This window comes from Hyla sarda, chromosome 2 (genome assembly GCF_029499605.1).
Source record: "Hyla sarda isolate aHylSar1 chromosome 2, aHylSar1.hap1, whole genome shotgun sequence".
NCBI lineage: Eukaryota > Metazoa > Chordata > Amphibia > Anura > Hylidae > Hyla > Hyla sarda.
In genome coordinates this window covers 231,681,462-231,698,612 of record NC_079190.1, presented here as the reverse complement: position 1 = coordinate 231,698,612, position 17,151 = coordinate 231,681,462, and the positions used below count along the sequence as shown (strand labels likewise).

Here is a 17,151-nt window from a genome sequence, read left to right as displayed (position 1 = left end):
ACTAAGACTCTGTTTTTCGGTCCATTGGATCCTTTAACTGAGAGGAGTCTTCAAATGGTAAGGAGGTATTTTTGGACACCTTGGCTATGGGAGCGTCGACTTTTGGAATAGTGTCCCAGTTAGATGAGTCAGTCTCAGCAAAGGGATAACGTCTCTTAATGCCCTTAGGAATGAAGGACCCCTTATCTGGCCTAGCCCATTCGTAATTAATGATCTTATGAATGTTTGGATGAACAGAGAAGGAGGGATATTTGCGGTCACCTAGACCTCCGAATAACTCCTCCTGAATGGTTCTAACTTCTTGTACCTCCTCAAGATTAAGGGTGGCTCTAACGGCTTTAATTAGCTCCTCAATGTCTTCAGGATTAAACATTTTTTTAAAACCTGCATCCTCCTCTTCTTGTGGGCTGTCTACACATTCACCCTCCTCGATGTCCTGATGAGACATATCAGTCAGAGTAAGATCATTTTAGGTTTTGTTTGGATCTTATGAGATGTAGACGGGATCACCTGACTTGAAGAAGAGGATTTAGAAGCCTGGATTTCCGACTGAATCAGTGATCTAATCTCTTTCATAATATCAGGAGTTTCCTCCAAGACTAAATTGGCTAGAAATTTTTTTACATAACTTTTTTAGAAGACACCCGAGGTTCCTTATTACAGATTACACATTTTCTTATTTTAGATTTTGTTTTTACAGAAACCAAAAGGAGTATCCTTTTCTCCCTAAAATATAAAGGGAGTAAAGGATTGGCCTCAACATATTACACAATAACTATTCAAACAAGAGGTGTGGGGATATTATGTCTGATACTTGTCTTTGTTTGTACCCCATAATTGTAAGCGCTGCGGAATCTGTAGGCGCTATATAAATAAATAAAATAAATAAATTAAAAGGATTAGACAGTAGTTCTGAAGATAGGCCAGGGTACAAACCCTATAGGCCCTCATTACTCACGGTTACTTGGATCTGCACAGGCTCAACCTCAGTGGCCTTGACCGGTGTAGACATCATGGAAAAACACTGTAGCAGCAGAAATCGCTTCGGCTGTGACAAATAGCACCTTAAAAGGGAACGGGCATAGAGGCTTGAAATCCACCATGGTAAAGGCCAAGAAATGAACCAGCATCGGGAGTACGCACAATATATCCTGTGGTGGGCAATAGGACGTAGCAAACTGCTGTGCTGTAGCTGGTCTCTGCGGCGTCGGCTGCGGTAGTGGAGTGGTCTAGCTTACTCTTCTAGAGAAAGCACCGTTTGTAATCTTCCTGGGTCCTTTATATATGGGGGATTTTGAAATCCCTACCTCTCTTCCGGCCAGGTGTGACGTCAGACGCCATACACGACGTGCCCTCCAGAGGACTGCTACGTCACCGGAAGTGACATTTTTACCATAGAGTCCTCCGGTTTAGCAATGCCGCCGCAAGACCAAAAGGCAGGACCTGAGGACCGCGATCAGGCCCGAATCACGTCTCCCCTGCATAAGCCCTCCTGGGTGCCGCAAGGGGAGAACAGAAAAGAATATTTATGTTTCGGACGGAAACCGCCGGCGTAATATAGGTATTTCCTATGGGGCAGACTAACCCCCGACTTTGTCAGCAGAAGAGAGCTCTCCTGCACTCAGAGGTTCCTTCCCTACTCAGGACAGGAAAAACACAGCATGGAAGGGAAGGGGTTTTAAACTCTGTTTTTCCTGTCCCAATTAGGCAGGTGCAATCTCTGGGTGCTGTCATGGAGACTACTTGGGAAAGGGTAACCTTAGTATCTTCTACATTCATAGCAATTTTTACTGCACTTTGAAGGGTATCTGTATCTTTTGCCGAGAAATAGTATCTTTTATCTTCTAATTTCCTGGAGGTAGAAGGAATACCTTAGAAGAAAAAGCATTAATCTCAGAATCTGAGTCTGAATCCACATTAAAAGTTGGCTTAGATTTTTTAGCAGGAGGAGGATCACAAGTAATTGGCGTAGGCAGAGCAGCTTCCACAGAGGCCTGGACCTGTTGAATAATCATGGATCTTAATTCGTCCATAAAGGACGGAATAGTCTCCTGCTGAACAATCCTGGCCGTCCAAGAATTACATATGGTTTTCAGGTGCCCTTCAGGTAACTTCTCAAAACTTATAGCACATTTCTTAGGCTTGGCCTTAGATTTTTTTTCAGGGTCTTCTCGTCTCCCTAAAAAGAAGAAAAGGAACACCCAAAAAAAAAATAAAAATAAATGAAAAGACCTCACATGATCAAATAAATATAACCCCAAAGGGGCCAGACACTCACTGGACTGAGACTTCCCCAGCTCCACCGATTCAGAGCGTATTGAAGAAGCAGCCTCCATTCTGACAATAGACATGATAAGGAGGTCTTACCTTTAAATAGCCCAGCTGTTAGAATTTGGCACCTTTCCAGCAGGGTCCGCATGCAGCGCCACTCCCAGAGATGATTTTCAAAATCCCCGCTGCACGAGAATGCAATCCCAGCACGCAACGGAACCACCGGGAGACCAGGAAAAAAAACGGGGAAAACACACACACACGCCCGAGGTCCTGCATGCAAACTCTCCTCACCGCATAGACTCATGGAGCGCCAGAGGGTCCGGGAGGCATGCTACAAAGCGCACACGACCCGGAGCGGCATGAGAGAGGGGGAAATCCCAGGAAAACTGTCCATCGCCTAGCTTGATCCGCACCGATCCTGTCACCAACCCCAGGAGGGGTTTTCTGGGGAGGGGCCTTTTAACCTCTTTGTGCTTCCTGTTCCATTAAGATCATTGGGGGCAATCTCATGTGTGGTGCTGATGTGATTAGATTAAAAACGGCCTGAATGGTTATCTGCCTACCAGGAAGGACGTGTCTTGAAGGAAGGAGCCAGCCTGGCTGTCCAACCAGAGCCAAAAGGAGCGAAAGGTTGACTTCCAGCGGGAATCTGTATGGTGGGACTTGTTCTGTGGTAGTAAGGAGCTTTTACCTCCAGTAGCCTTGGAGATAATCTCGTCCAGGCATTTTCCAAAGAGCTGGGTTTCGGAGAAAGGAAGCTCCATGAGAGACTTCCTCGAAGCAGCATCTGCATCCCAAGCCTTCAGCCACATGGAGCTACAAATCATCACCAGGTTACCTGTAGCAAAAGCCGTACAACAGGCAGACTGCAAGGAAGCAGAGCCCAATTAGTCTCCAGCATTGGAGAGTTGAAGTGCAAGATCCGACCTGAATTTCCGAAGGGGCCCCAGACCAAATGCCCTGGCGGAGTTGGGAAGCCCAAACAGACAGGGTATTGGACACCCAAGGAGGCCGCATCCGCCAATGGTAGAGTAGTCGAACTTGACAGACTGGAAACCGGAGGATCCATTCGCAATCAAGTTCTGTGAAAATGGAAACCACGCCTGAACCTTCTTAGTCCCTTAGAAGCATTTGTCTGGATGCTTCCATGTTGCTTCCAGTAAGGCGTCAAATTCAGCATGGGAGCTGAATACCTTAGGATAGCGACAGGAGCGGTGGAAGGAAACTTCTGGGAGTTGGGTATAAAGTTCCAGGGTCCTCTAGGTGAAAAGTGTCAGATGGCCGACACGCTGGTTGGGTCCTCTTGGTCTGAGGCAAAACCCAATGCCTCATCCTCCAACTCCCCAGAATGGGAGTGGGTGGAAACAGCCTTAGATGAAGGCGAGGCGAACCTGGCACAGAGCAGGAGACCGGCCCCTAGAACAGGGGCGGTGCCGGGGAGGAGCAAGACCCATGAGGAGCTCGGGATTCCGAAGAAGAGCCAGGGGTTTGGGGGGGAAGCAGAAACCGCACGCTCCGGCAGAACATCCCGGGAGGAAGGACCAGGGGCGCGCAGAGGAAGCCTCAATTTATATTACCCCCACCGCTCCGTCCACCTCGTTTGCAGAGGCAGCCGAAAACTAAAGTAAACTGCCAGCCGATCGCTATTTGCACAGTCGCTGGCAGAAAAACAGCACCCAGAGGCTGAATCTGAGTGCTGTTCAGCGCACCGCCCGCTGCTCCATGGAGACTGCGGAGAGATGTGTTGGCTCCAGCAACAGAAAGTATCCCCCTGGTCTTCAGAATGACCGAGCAAGTGAAAGTTTTCCAGAAGAGTGGGCTCAGAAAATGGTACTCCAGAGGTTGACAGAATAAAGTAGATGATCCCCAGGGAGGGAAGGGGGTACCTTAGCTAGCAAAGTCTTCAGCCAGCCTTTAAAGCCTGCATCATGCCGGGCTCAGGCAGCGAGATGAGCAGGTAGAAAGGGGGACCTGGACCCCAAGGTACAGGGAAGGGTCGGGAAGGGGTTAACCGTGTATACTCTATGCCTGTGCCCCTTCATCGCATATTGGGGGGGGGGGGGGCACCATGCTCCTGAACCCCCACCTAAAAATGAGGAAATAAAAAAAGGAGAAAAAAATCTAACAAAAATACACTTCCCTGAACTAAAAAATAAAAAAGTAAAAAGACCAGGTTGGGATAACTCCAGACCTTTGTCTGCCTCCTACAGACACTAAGCTAAAACTGATTAGCTCAGAGTCTGGAGGCGGGGTATATCCTACCAAGAGGGGCAGCCTTTCTTTTTGTTGCCTAGTGTCAGAAAGATATACCCACGGTCTCTGTGTTCCCCAATGGAGTAGACCGAGAAATGTAGATTTTATTTGTATTTTTTATTAGTAAGTTGGTAAAATGAGATTTCATGTTTTAGGTCCCAACATTACTGTCCAGTGATATGCATGGGCATAGTATTAATCAGTGTTATCGGTCATCCATTAGACTAGTCTACCAGAAAGAAGTACTTCAGAAGAAACCAGGAATTTAGAGACGGCGCTGGACAGGGAAGTCCTGTTCCTGTCCAGAGCCATCTAAATTCCTGATTTCTTCTAAAGTACTTCTGCCGCTATATCTCTGGTCACAGACAGGCTGCGGACAAGATTTTATATTCACACGCGCGCACATTCCATTGTTGTGTATGCGGTTACAGAACTGAATTGAGTAAGCTTTTTTTTATTACTGGCCTTATGCAGTGTACTGTTTTGGTTTTTTTTCCACCATGGGGCACCTTTGCTTTTTCTTTTAGTCTACCAGAAGGCAGACCATACAGATTGATCCCAGAAGACTTGACTCCTCGATCCCAGGGTGGTCAGATTTTTTTATACTACAAATTTCCTGAAAAGCCTGGCAATTTTAGAGTAAATCAGCTTGTCAGGACCATTCTGCTTGCACCAATTTCATGCTGCTTGCGGTTTGTGCAGCATAAAACCGGTGACAGGTCCTTTTTAATTTCCTTTTCTGTAGGAGGGCTTATCAGTCCATCTGTCCCAAAAAAAAAAATGAGTGAAAAAAATAAATGGAAGGAATTGAGACTTCTGAGGATGGGAGGAAAGGAAAAGCCAGATAACCCCTTTTATGATGCCATTTTGGTAGCAGACACATACTGTTGTCTATAAAGCAATGCAGCAATATATACTAACCCAACAACATCAGCAGTCTATGTTAAACCAGTAAGTGTTCATTTGTTGGTTAGGCAAACAATACACAAACTAGCGTTCTTAGGATACAGCAAGTCAAATATTCTTGTATCCTATATCAACTATGTAAAGCGTTCATAAGCACGAAATGGCAGTGAAACTACAAAATACAGCAACACAAGACTGGGTCTCAGAGCCTTTTGTAGGATCAAGTGCTGCACTTATTTAACTATCCTGTAAAGGAACACACAACTCTTTCATAACTGTTGTGTGCTTACTCTAAACTGCAGGAGCAGTCTACAATTGCTTTTGCAGGGAGAGAAATGTTTGGTCATTAAATATATGAAGAGCAATTGGCAAAACCTAATGTCCTAAGAGAATGATACTGCTATAAATGAGTTTGCTAAATCCATGCAGTGACATCTGCTGGCCTGAGCTAGGACTACACAACAAATAGCTTTGTTTACATTTAAAAGATGCACTAATCAATATTTCTTTTACAGAGGTTGTCTCGAGCTATATGGACAGCTCTTCAAGTCTGTTTCAGAAAAATGACCTCTTGAAGACAGTGGCCCGTCCAAATAAGCAACATCCTTGTTGCAGATGTTAAATCAACAGCTGGGTTAACAAATTCAAGATGAACACTTCTATCCAGTGCCTAGCCTACGTTTTATAGTAAATTGACTATGCAGCTGCATTTTCTGACAAGAAATGAAGATAGAAGAAAGTTTCCTTATCAGTTTATATCGAATGAAAAAATGATTTTTTTTACAAATAGAGAATTTTTTTTGCTACTAATTTCCAGAGGAAGTTTGTGTGTAAATGCCCATTATTCAAAAACAAATGAAATAAAAAAGTTAAATAAAACAGTGTAGAAAAACAATTTAAATCTATTTATTTCACATAAGGTGCTCATCAACTATAAAAGAAGATGTGCAACACAGACAGCAAAATCCACACAAGTACAAAGGATATTACTGTGCCCCCGTAAAAATTAAGCACTAAAGAGTGGATGACAAGAAGTCTAAAGTACAATATATACTTCAATCAAATAGAATATACAGGGGAAAATGGTTTAAGGAGCTCATCCTAGATAGTAATAGGAACAAAGTTAACTTTTCCAGTGGAAAAAATATAAGGAATGTTTGCATGAAGCTGCCTGGTCCAAGACTTTAACTTAAAGAGGTGCACCTGAAGGCACATAGTCTGACAAGCTGACTCATCTACTCCTCTTCTCGCTTTGTTAAAATCAAAGAAACAAAACCGCATTTGTACGCAACAGTTAAAAATGACATTCTTGTATAAAATATTTATATATAAAATAAAACTGATTGGGTTTTCCTGACTAAGATGAATAAAAGCAAGTTGAGGTGAATGAGGAGCGATAGCTTGTAGCACAGGAAGATCCATGTCCAAGTGCTGATAATGGGACATATCTGGAGTGAGACGCCACTAAATTGCACCGGGGAGGGGAAAAAAAAAGTATATATATTATAGTTATAACTAGGAGCCCTGCCCCTCTGGATCTACTCCTCCCTCTGTGTCTTCATCATTGTAGATATTCTCTGCCTGTAAAACAAAAATTAAAGAAAAAAAAAAAGTTAAAACTGTAGCATCTGTTAATTTAGTTTCATGGTAGATATCACAGACAAAAAACAATAGATGTTATAAGGTAAGGAATACAGCAAATGTCAGTATGGGGTGTCCAATGTTAGTTGCAATAGGACAACATTCTAATATTTTTGTCAAATTAGATCCAATCATAGAATAAAAAGGATCGGGCAAATTAAAATACATGCTAGAAGAGTTAAAGCAGGTTGCAGTTGCAGCCAAATTGCTGGCAAAGTAGACTAGTGGCAAATAAAAATCTGTCATCAAATTTGATATGGAGTGATTGTTACATCGCACTTGCAAGTCATGACCACATTAAAGGGGTACTCCACTCCTGGCATCTTATCCCCTATCCAAAGGATAGGGGATAAGATGTTAGATCGCCGCAGTCCCGCTGCTGGGGACCCCGGGGATCGCCGTTGCGGCACCACGCGTCATTACTGCACAGAGCGAGTTCGCTCTGTGCGTAATGACGGGCGATACAGGGGCCAGAGCAGCGTGACGTCATGGCTCCGCCCCTGATGACATCACGGCCCGTCCCCTTAATGCAAGTCTATGGCAGGGGGGCGTGACGACCGCCACGCCCCCTGAGCCGTGACGCAACGATGCTCCGGCCCCTGTAATGCCGTCATTACGTGCAGAGCGATCTTGCTCTGTGCAGCAATGATAGCGGGGGTGCTGCAGCAGCGGGACCCCGGTGATCTGACATCTTATCCCCTCAACCAAAGTCACTTGTGTATCCCTGGACTAATTCTTAAGGGGGATGTCCCATCAAGACAACTGAAGGCTGTGTCATTTTAGCACATAAGGATATCAAATAAATACCCAGCTTTCCACCACCTTTATGAAAAGGGGGGGGGGGGGGCTCAATATGGCATGCCAGCAGCCACTAAATAACCCTATTTTTTTCATTGATCACATGCAAGTTCACAGTTGTGTATCATTAACAATTGTAGCTGCTTTATAACAATTTAAGAGGGAAGAACTCACCATTTGCCAAACTTGCATAATATTGTCTTCAGACACTGAACATATAACCCAAGGCTCATTAGGATTCCATGAAAAATCAGAGATCTTTGCAGTATGACCTCCATGAATAAACTAAAAATGGAAAATGAAGAAATTACACAAAAAAGTACACATTGCTGTTATTGACAATAGCAATAATAGAAAATCCATTTAGATACATACCAACAACTCAGGGGGTCCATCTTCAGCATCCTCTGGAGATTGCTCTTCTCCAATTTTACTTTAAAAAAAAAAAATGAGTTAAGTTATAAAGTGGATTTTTATGTTTTCAATAGGTTAGTTTGCCTGTTGTAAAAACACTTTACAATGAGATCAAGGGATCTCCACAAAAGCTCCATCACATCCATCAAAAGTATAATATCAGATAAGTGCAGCAGATAGAGCCAGGGCAATCATGAAGACCCCAGATGCAACTGCTGAACACACTGAAACACACACCCCCAACGTAAACACTCGCAGGAACCCTAAACCACCATTTGAGGGTAAGATAGTAGACACCTTTACTGAGGAGTACTTACACGTTCAGAGGGGACAACCGACTCTCCCAATATCAACCAGGGCATCCAGACTGACAAATTTTTTCGGGCACCTACGGCTAATAAATATGTTCCATTGTATAGAAGCCTTTATATTAACCAATTTACACCAATGTGACATAGGGGGAGGAGAGGCATCTTTCCTCGCCATTAACAATACCTTACGGGCACAAAACAGCAAAAAGCGCATAAGGAAGCTCCTATGGGAGCCCAACACCAAGTCATTAAATAGACCTAACATACAAACCGAAAGGGTGAAGACTAGAGGAGACTCCTCATGGTCTGATGAAGCGTGTGTTGCGCATGTGCAACAGCTGTCACCCATTCTGCTGATCAATGTTGGCGTCCGTGTCCAGCTGCACATGTTTTAAGTTTTCTGCACTTTAATAAAGATGATATTTATCCACTGTATTGGTGAGTGCTGCCATCTTCTTTATGGATACATTGCATGGGGACTATTGCTCTTGACTGGTTCAGCACCCATTACGGACAGTATCTGACCGGCTATTTTAAAGCAACTGTTAAACACCATTGAACTGTGTGTTGCTTTGCAAGTGTGCTGTCTTTATACTGTGGGCTTGGTGCCGACCACTGACTGACTAATGTCTTGTCTAGATATCCAGAGAAGAATAGCAGAGATTCATACAAACCCATCAGAGCGCCTGCCAAAGCCGTAGACACAGATCGAGGTTGATCCACCAGGCGGCGTACACGAGCTGGGACGGTAAGAAATAAATTATACATATCTGAAGCAGCAAGACCCCGGCCCCCGTTGCTTCGAAGCCTGCAGCAACGCCTGACCGAGTCGTGGAGGTTTATCTTGCCAAAAGAAGGATCTTGTGAGACCACGGAGTTAAGACTCAGCTTAATAAAGAATTTCTTGGGAGGAATCACAGGGGAAAGGTGAAATAGATATAAAAACTTAGGGAGATATAATTTTAAAGATATTAATCCTGCCAGTTAACGATAAGGGTAAAGACGACCAAGCCAGTACCGGGTAGCCGTAGGAGACAACAGGATCTAAATTTAAAGATAAATAATCCCTTAGACAGAGAAACCTCCACCCCCAAATACTTAAACCGAGCGACCACCTGGAGACCATTGGAAAGAAGGCAGAAGAACAGCAGCCACGGATAAAGGCATCAGAGATGACTGACCAGTAGACCCGCAGGCCCCAAAAAAAGAGCCAAACAGTTCAAGAAGATCAAATAAGGCCCTCAAGGAGCCCTAGACATCAGAGAGAGACTAAAGTATCATCCACATATATGGACACCCTCTCCTCCAAGGGTCCCTGGCTTATCCCACGTATAGAAGGGGAAGCTTGGATGGCTGTGCCAGGGGTTCCACAGCCAGGGCAAACAAAAAGGGGCACAGCGGGCACCCTTGACGTGTACCTCTACTCAACTGACATCCAGATTTGTACGTATCCTAGCCCTAGGGCTGTCATACAGCAACTTCACCCACGACCAAAACTTGTGGCCAAACTGAAGAACCCGCAAGCACCAAAGGAATCAAAAGCCTTGTAAACATCTAAGCAAACAACATCCCAGAGAATCTTCACCCTCAGGCCGTAGCAATATTAAGTTGCAACCGCTTGACATTAATATCCATGGCCCTACCCGGCATAAAACCCGACTGGTCAGGATGAATAACAGTAGTGATGACCCCCTAAGCTGATTTGCCAGTATTTTAGCCAGGATCTTAATATCAACATTAAGTAGAGAAATGGTGCGATAGGAACCTGGCATAGTTGGAGTCTTACCTGGCTTAGGAAGAACTACAATCATAGCCTCCCTCACGGAGTCCGGCAACCATCCAGTCTCAGAGGGAAGGCTAAATATAGATTCAGCATAACTGCCTCGCTCCAGGCAGAGAGCCCAGGTGAGCCAGCATCCGCAGCACTGGAGCGATCCAGGAGATCTGGAACCGCATTAAAGTCTTCCCCGTTGGTAGAGTAACATAGTAACAGTTCATAAGATTGAAAAAAGACCAGAGTCCATCAAGTTCCAACCTATAACCCTAATGAGTCCCTACTGAGTTGATCCAGAGGAAGGCAAAAATAGGTAAAAAATTCCTATCCAACTCCAAATATGGCAGTCCGAATAAATCCTTGGATCAACGTTCTGTCCCTATAAATCTAGTATCCATAACCAGCGATATTCTCCAAAAGTGCATACAGACCCCTTTTGAACTCTTACAGAGTTCACCAGGAGCGATAGCATGCAAAACCACCTCCACAGTAAAAGGGGCCTCCAGATCAAGGGACAACCCTCTCAAAAGGGATAAGGCCAGCTGGAAGACCCACAGTCTGAGAAGAGTACAGGGAGCTATAGAAATCCCCTAACACCCCATTAATGACTACGGGATCAGACTCCAGCACCCCAGTTATACACCGGATACAAGGAATGGAAAACTCAGGTATGCTCTTCTGAGCCAAATATGCCAGCAACTTTCCATTTTTGTCCCCAAACTCAAAAAGGGCAGCCTCCCAATCCACCATCCCTTTTTGAACTCTTGCCTTCTGCAGGATAAAGAGAGCACTGTGCTCTAGCCCACTCCTGCTCCGTTTTGAGGGAAGATTGCTCACCATCTCCGCCTCCACTTACCCAACATCAACTTGCAACTCCTTCTCTCTAGCTGAATAGGCCGGTCTCTGCCCCGCAACCCCAGACATAAAAGCACCCCTCACATGAGCCTTATATGCATCCCATTGTACTAGTTTGTCAGGATGAGAGCCATTTGTTCTCAAAAACCGGTATGCGCCTCCAATAACCCAGCCGTCACCACCTCCTCCTGAAGCCAGCCAGGATGCATCGAGAGGAGGGATGAGGGCCCAATCTCAAAGAATAATAGCTAAGTGGTCAGAGATCCCCCTGCTTGTGTATGTGATGTCGCTTACAAAACGCAGAAGGTCTGCCAAAGCAAACGCAAGGTCAATCCTGGAAAACTACTTGTGGGCTGAATAAAAGGAGAATACTGGGTTAGAGGGATGCTTCCAGCACCAAACATCGCTGAGACAACGCCTCGCTCCAGGCAGAGAGCCCAGGTGAGCCAGCATCCGCAGCACTGGAGTGATCCAGGAGATCTGGAACCGCATTAAAGTCACGTAGAAAAGGAAGAGGGAAACAGCAGTTTAGCCGTAATAAAGTCCAACACATCTCTACGGAAAAGGGGGGGGGCAGACATTATATTTTTACATTATATAAAAAATGCCTTTTTTGTCTGCCTGGTAGTGTGCTCACTACCAGGCAGACTTCCCCAGCAGGTAGAAGTCACTGATGCCTGCTGGGGGGCCGACTTCCGCCCTTAGTTCATCTACACAGGGTGTCTCCAGCTGTTTCACCACTACAACACCCAGCTTGCCCTGACATCTATTGGCTGTCAGCGCATGCTGGGAGTTGTAGTGGTGAAACAGCTGGAGGCACCCTGTGTAGATGAAAAGAGTATCCTCAACCTTCAAGACCCGGCGCTCGACCTCAGTGCGCTCCCGTATTTTTTGAGTCTCGTGGCGAAGACTCACCAAATCTTGTCTAAGTTCATCCACCTTAGAGATCATGAAAGTTTGACAGGAGGTAAAAGCTGCTAATAATTCAGTGAACATCTGGTCAATGGAGGCAGCAGGACAAGCAGTATGTTGAATAAAAAAAAAAGCCTTGTCCAGAACTAGGAGCGCTAGCAAGCATGGAGACCCCCGGCTCAGCTCCTCCAGAGGCCTGGAGAACTGACAGAGCCTGGGCTGCATGAGCAGAAATCTTTGTGACAAGAGGCATAAGCACAGAGAAGTGTGACCGCTGGCCAGAGAATGATCCTCGTCTGAGGACACCTCATCCTCCGTGGATTGCCTGGCAGCCTCAGCGGCCAGTTTAGTTTTCTTGTACTTGTTACTAGAGCCTCCCATGACAACAACAGTAGTAATATAAGGGAAAGTCACTGGGCACACCAGACAGTCCTTTTAGGGGGCTTAGTAGTACACACTGACAGGCGCTCAAAGATGGGATATTCACAGCGCACACCATAGTAACAGTTCTTCCTAGTAAAGCACCACAAGTCACAGCAGTAGTTGTAGAGCACACCCACAGGAGAAGGCCGAGCAGGTGCCGTACCAGTAGGCTCAGCAGAATTCACTGACTAACTGCAGCGGATAGGATATTCACAGCACATTCCACAAATGTAGTTTGCTCAGGTATAGCGCCACAAGTCACATTAGTACTCACAGTCAAGCGGCAGCAGATGGGATATTCACAGCGCACACCACAAACTCAGTCCTTTAAAAGGTGGAGCACCAGAAGTCACAGCAGTACTTGTGGACAGGCAGCGGCAGATCGGATATTCCCAGGGCACACCACAGATGCAGTCCTTACAGGTGTAGCACCATAAGTCACAACGGAACCCCCAGGCAAGCGGCAGCAGATGGGATATTCACAGCGCACACCACAAATTCAGAAGTTTCAGGTGTAGCACCACAATACTCAGCAGTACTCTCGGCCAGACGGCAGCTGATGGGATATTCACAGCATACAACACATGTGACGGCTTCTCAGCAGGAGCACCACATGTCTCAGCAGTATGCAGTAGTGTTTGGCTGTAGAGTGGTGGCAAACAGCTGCACTCCAGAAGGCAATATTAGGAGGCAGAACACAGTCCCTCAGCAGTGGATCACTTAATCAGGAGGCAGCTGTCAGGGGCTACAATAAGGGACACCAGGGAGGCACCACAGTCCAGCAGCTCACACAGTGCTCTGGTGCAGCAGACAGCTCTGGCCAGCCAGGTCCCTCCACTGCAGAAGCTCCAAAGGGGATCTCAGGGCCTGCGTCCAGCCCGTTCCCTGCACCTACACTCCGCTCCCTCTCTGCCACCAGTTTTCCACTGCCCCCAGCAGCCCTCCAGACTGCAGGACCGGACCCGAGGACACCTCCGCAGCCTGACCGGTGCAGGCCCAGCTACGCCGCCGGGACAGTCAGCGACCCGCAACTGGAAACACCAGCAGAGGACCGGACACCGCCAGAGTCAATCAGGCGAGTCAGAGCCCACTCAGGATGATTAGCACAGGGTAAGAAGAGCCAGGCTAGCAGGAGCACAGAAGTGTGCGACCGCTCAGCTCGCCATGCAGGCCACTCCCCTTTATGGTCTAACTTCTAGCAGACCATAGCATTGAACAGTATTAGCAATGAGTGACTGCTCTAAATAGCTCCCAATGGAGACATGTAAAATGTATAGTTTGTAAGAAAAAAAAAAACAAAAAAAAAACACTTACACAAAACCAGAAACGAACATCTGCTGAATTACCTTAAATCCCAGACATTCAGCCTCCGATCAGTACCACTGGATGCCAGAATGGTTTCATTGTGTGGAGACCACTGTACCTGCAGGGAAATTAAAATACTGCCATATAGTTGTCCTGTAGATAGGTGCACAGTCAGAAAGGCTAAATATTTTATGTTACAATTTATTTATTTTAATATTTTTTTTTTTACATTTTTTTATTTAAATTATTTTTTTTTATATTGTTATTTTAATATTTTTTTATTTTAATATTTATTTTAATATTAAATAATAATAAATAATATTAAATAATAATATTAAATAATAATAAATAATAATATACATATCTATAGTGTGCGCTGAGAGGGACTTAGAAATGGTAGATGGATTATATCTCTATATTAAGCATACCTTGGAACTGTGAAACTGGAATGGAGGAGGGAAGAACTGGTAGCTCTTTAGGTACTCATGCAGTGTATAGAGGTCAAGCGGACAATGCTGCAAAAGGGAGTAAAAAATGGCAATGACTACTTGCTATACAAAAAAGGCAAAAAGACGCTTAGTTGTAATGCTACACATGTATCAGCAATGTACCTCTAGATGTAAGCAAGTATAGTTAATGATGATGATTGTCAGTAGAGATGAGCGAATTTACAGTAAATTCGATTCGTCACGAACTTCTCGGCTCGGCAGTTGAGGACTTATCCTGCATAAATTAGTTCAGCTTTCAGGTGCTCCCGTGGGCTAGAAAAGGCGGATACAGTCCTAGGAAAGTCTTCTAGGACTGTATCCACCTTTTCCAGCCCACGGGAGCACCTGAAAGCTGAACTAATTTATGCAGGATAAGTCATCAACTGCCGAGCCGAGAAGTTTGTGACGAATCGAATTTACTGTAAATTCTCTCATCTCTAATTGTCAGCATATAGAGCATTATCGCTGCTGAAAAATCCGCCAGGTCAATGAACTGTAGGGAGGGATCAGACCTGTGTTATAAAAGGCAGTAGTATATTTTGCATCACAGATACCTCTATACAGTGTTCTGAATGTCCGGGATGGTACCTGCTTCTGTTGCGATTGTTCCGACTGAGAGGTTCAGATGTCCTGGAGTTGATCTCGTAGCGTGTGTGCAGTGGGAGTATCGCCCCAGCTGGGGGTGTCTCTACCACGCTGCTGTCGGCTTCCGGGTTGCTCGTTGTTGCTAGCAATAGTGACATCACTATGGTGGCTCTGGAAGTCCAAAAAAATTCCATCAACGCGTTTCAGAAAACAAACTGTTTGCTTACTCCCGATGAAGGAAACAGTTTGTTTTCCGAAACAAGTTGAGAGCATTTTTGGACTTCCAGAGCGACCATAGTGACGTCACTATTGCTAGCAACAACGAGCAACCCGGAAGCAGACAGCAGCGTGGTAGAGACGCCACCGGCCGGGGCGATACTCCCACTGCACACAGGCTACGAGATCAACTTCAGGACATTGGAACCTCTCAGTTGGAACAATCGCAACAGAAGCAGGTACCATCCCGGACATTCAGAACACTGTATAGAGGTATCTGATGCAAAATATACAACTTCCTTTTATAACACAGATCTGATCCCTCCCTACAGTTCATTGACCTGACGGATTTTTCAGCAGCGATATTGCTCTATATGCTGACAATCATCATTAACTATACTTGCTTACATCTAGAGGTACATTGCTGATACATGTGTAGCATTACAACTAAGCGTCTTTTTGCCTTTTTTTTTTGTATAGCAAGTAGTCATTGCCATTTTTACTCCCTTTTGCAGCATTGTCCGCCTGACCCCTATACACTGCATGAGTACCTAGAGAAGAGCTACCAGTTCTTCCCTCCTCCATTCCAGTCTTACAGTTCCAAGGTATGCTTAATATAGATATATTATCCATCTACCATTTCTAAGTCCCTCTCAGCGCACACTATATATATTTCGATTGTATTCCCACTTTAATACCTACTCACAGGGGAAGTTATTTATGGTGGTGCAGCAGAGCGGGCACCCCATAGGTTCTGGTGCAGCGCTAGTGTTATACATAGATTTTCTATCCAGGATAAATATTTTATTTTATTAGGCAGAATTTTCAATGCCCTGTTCCTTCCTTAGGTCACTTCTGTTCTCTTCTAGATTTGCCACTTTAAGGCTTTATCCAGCCATTTTTTTAAACTTTAACCTACCCACTGCTCACCCCATCGTCCTCCTGCATTCTGGGGCCTGACCTCACAATGCGCAGTACTTATCACTGGTCACAGATGTCACGGTGACATGCTGAGCATCAGTGTGAGTTGAAGAAAGACTGGGGCCAAAGGAAGGGAGACAGATTCCACCAGCACTAGAGAGACAAGTTAAAGTTTATTTTTTTATTTTATTTTTTTTGAGGCATCTCATGCAGAATAAAAAAATAAATAAATAAAAATGTATAAATGCAGGAAATCCCCTTTATCAGTTCTTGGGTCTTGCTAATGGCAAATGAAACAATTTTACAGTGCATGTTTAAGGATAGACTTTTTTTATTTTTACCTGGAAAATCTCGTCTTTATGAGACTCAAACGAATGCAACTTTAGTTTCAGGTTTCGCAGATCCCACAATGCCACAGTCTATTGATAAAGAAAAGACCAGCATTAATGGGGTGTAAAAGAAAACCCAAAAAGTGTTGTCATCCACCCCCCCCCCCCCCCCCCCCCAAAAAAAAACTACTTGATACTGTGAGGACCAATGACCAATAATCTAAAGCTTTAACCTCAGATCAAGTAAGATCCAAATTTACAAAAATTATGATGTACCAAATTCTGAACCGAAAGATTACAGGGGTCTCCAGCCTTGTGACAGTTGGCTTTGTGGGGACACATCTTTTCTTAATGGTACTCTATTTATACCCATCCCTTCATCCTCTTGTCAATTGTTATGTGGGTCACCTGTTTAAGAAATCTCCATTATATTTGGAAATTGTAACTGGCTTTGTCATGTTACAGAATATATTGACAGGACGCTAAGTATTGCACTGGTTAAGGAATTATATTTTGTAGTAATGAAAATGTCTGTGGGATCTGTTCTCTTCTTGCCTTGTTAAAATAATTTTTCCCCCCGTAATGTTAAAATCTTGAATAAAACACTTTAAAACAAAAAGGAATCCGTGTGCAATGTCCTATGCGATTTACATGTGCCCTTGTCATCTGTTTCTGGTCAGATTTGCAGTAGACATTTTAAACTATTCCTATCATACTAAACACTTAAGAGTGGTGTGCACATAAAT

At 44.7% G+C, this 17,151-nt stretch overlaps 2 protein-coding genes across 4 annotated transcripts in view; one reads left to right on the top strand and one right to left on the bottom strand.

The window, feature by feature from the left end:
• Positions 1-6,188, top strand: part of SYNC (syncoilin, intermediate filament protein) — an 84,389-nt gene extending 78,201 nt beyond the window's left edge. For both annotated transcript variants that reach the window (XM_056556553.1, XM_056556555.1), the window contains exon 4: positions 5,949-6,188. In XM_056556553.1, coding sequence (XP_056412528.1) covers positions 5,949-6,000 — 52 coding nt within the window. In that variant the 3' untranslated portion in view covers positions 6,001-6,188. The remainder of the gene's footprint in view (positions 1-5,948) is intronic.
• A 135-nt stretch (positions 6,189-6,323) lies between these two features.
• Positions 6,324-17,151, bottom strand: part of RBBP4 (RB binding protein 4, chromatin remodeling factor) — a 38,542-nt gene continuing 27,714 nt past the window's right edge. Inside the window, exons 8-12 of one of the 2 annotated variants that reach the window (XM_056556550.1) lie at positions 16,419-16,495; positions 13,908-13,988; positions 8,248-8,305; positions 8,047-8,157; positions 6,324-7,014 (exon numbers count right to left, since the gene is read on the bottom strand). In XM_056556550.1, the coding sequence (XP_056412525.1) occupies positions 6,949-7,014; positions 8,047-8,157; positions 8,248-8,305; positions 13,908-13,988; positions 16,419-16,495 (393 nt within the window). In that variant the 3' untranslated portion in view covers positions 6,324-6,948. Of the gene's footprint in view, positions 7,015-8,046; positions 8,158-8,247; positions 8,306-13,907; positions 13,989-16,417; positions 16,496-17,151 lie in introns of both variants that reach the window. The other variant, XM_056556551.1, reaches the window with a different exon arrangement.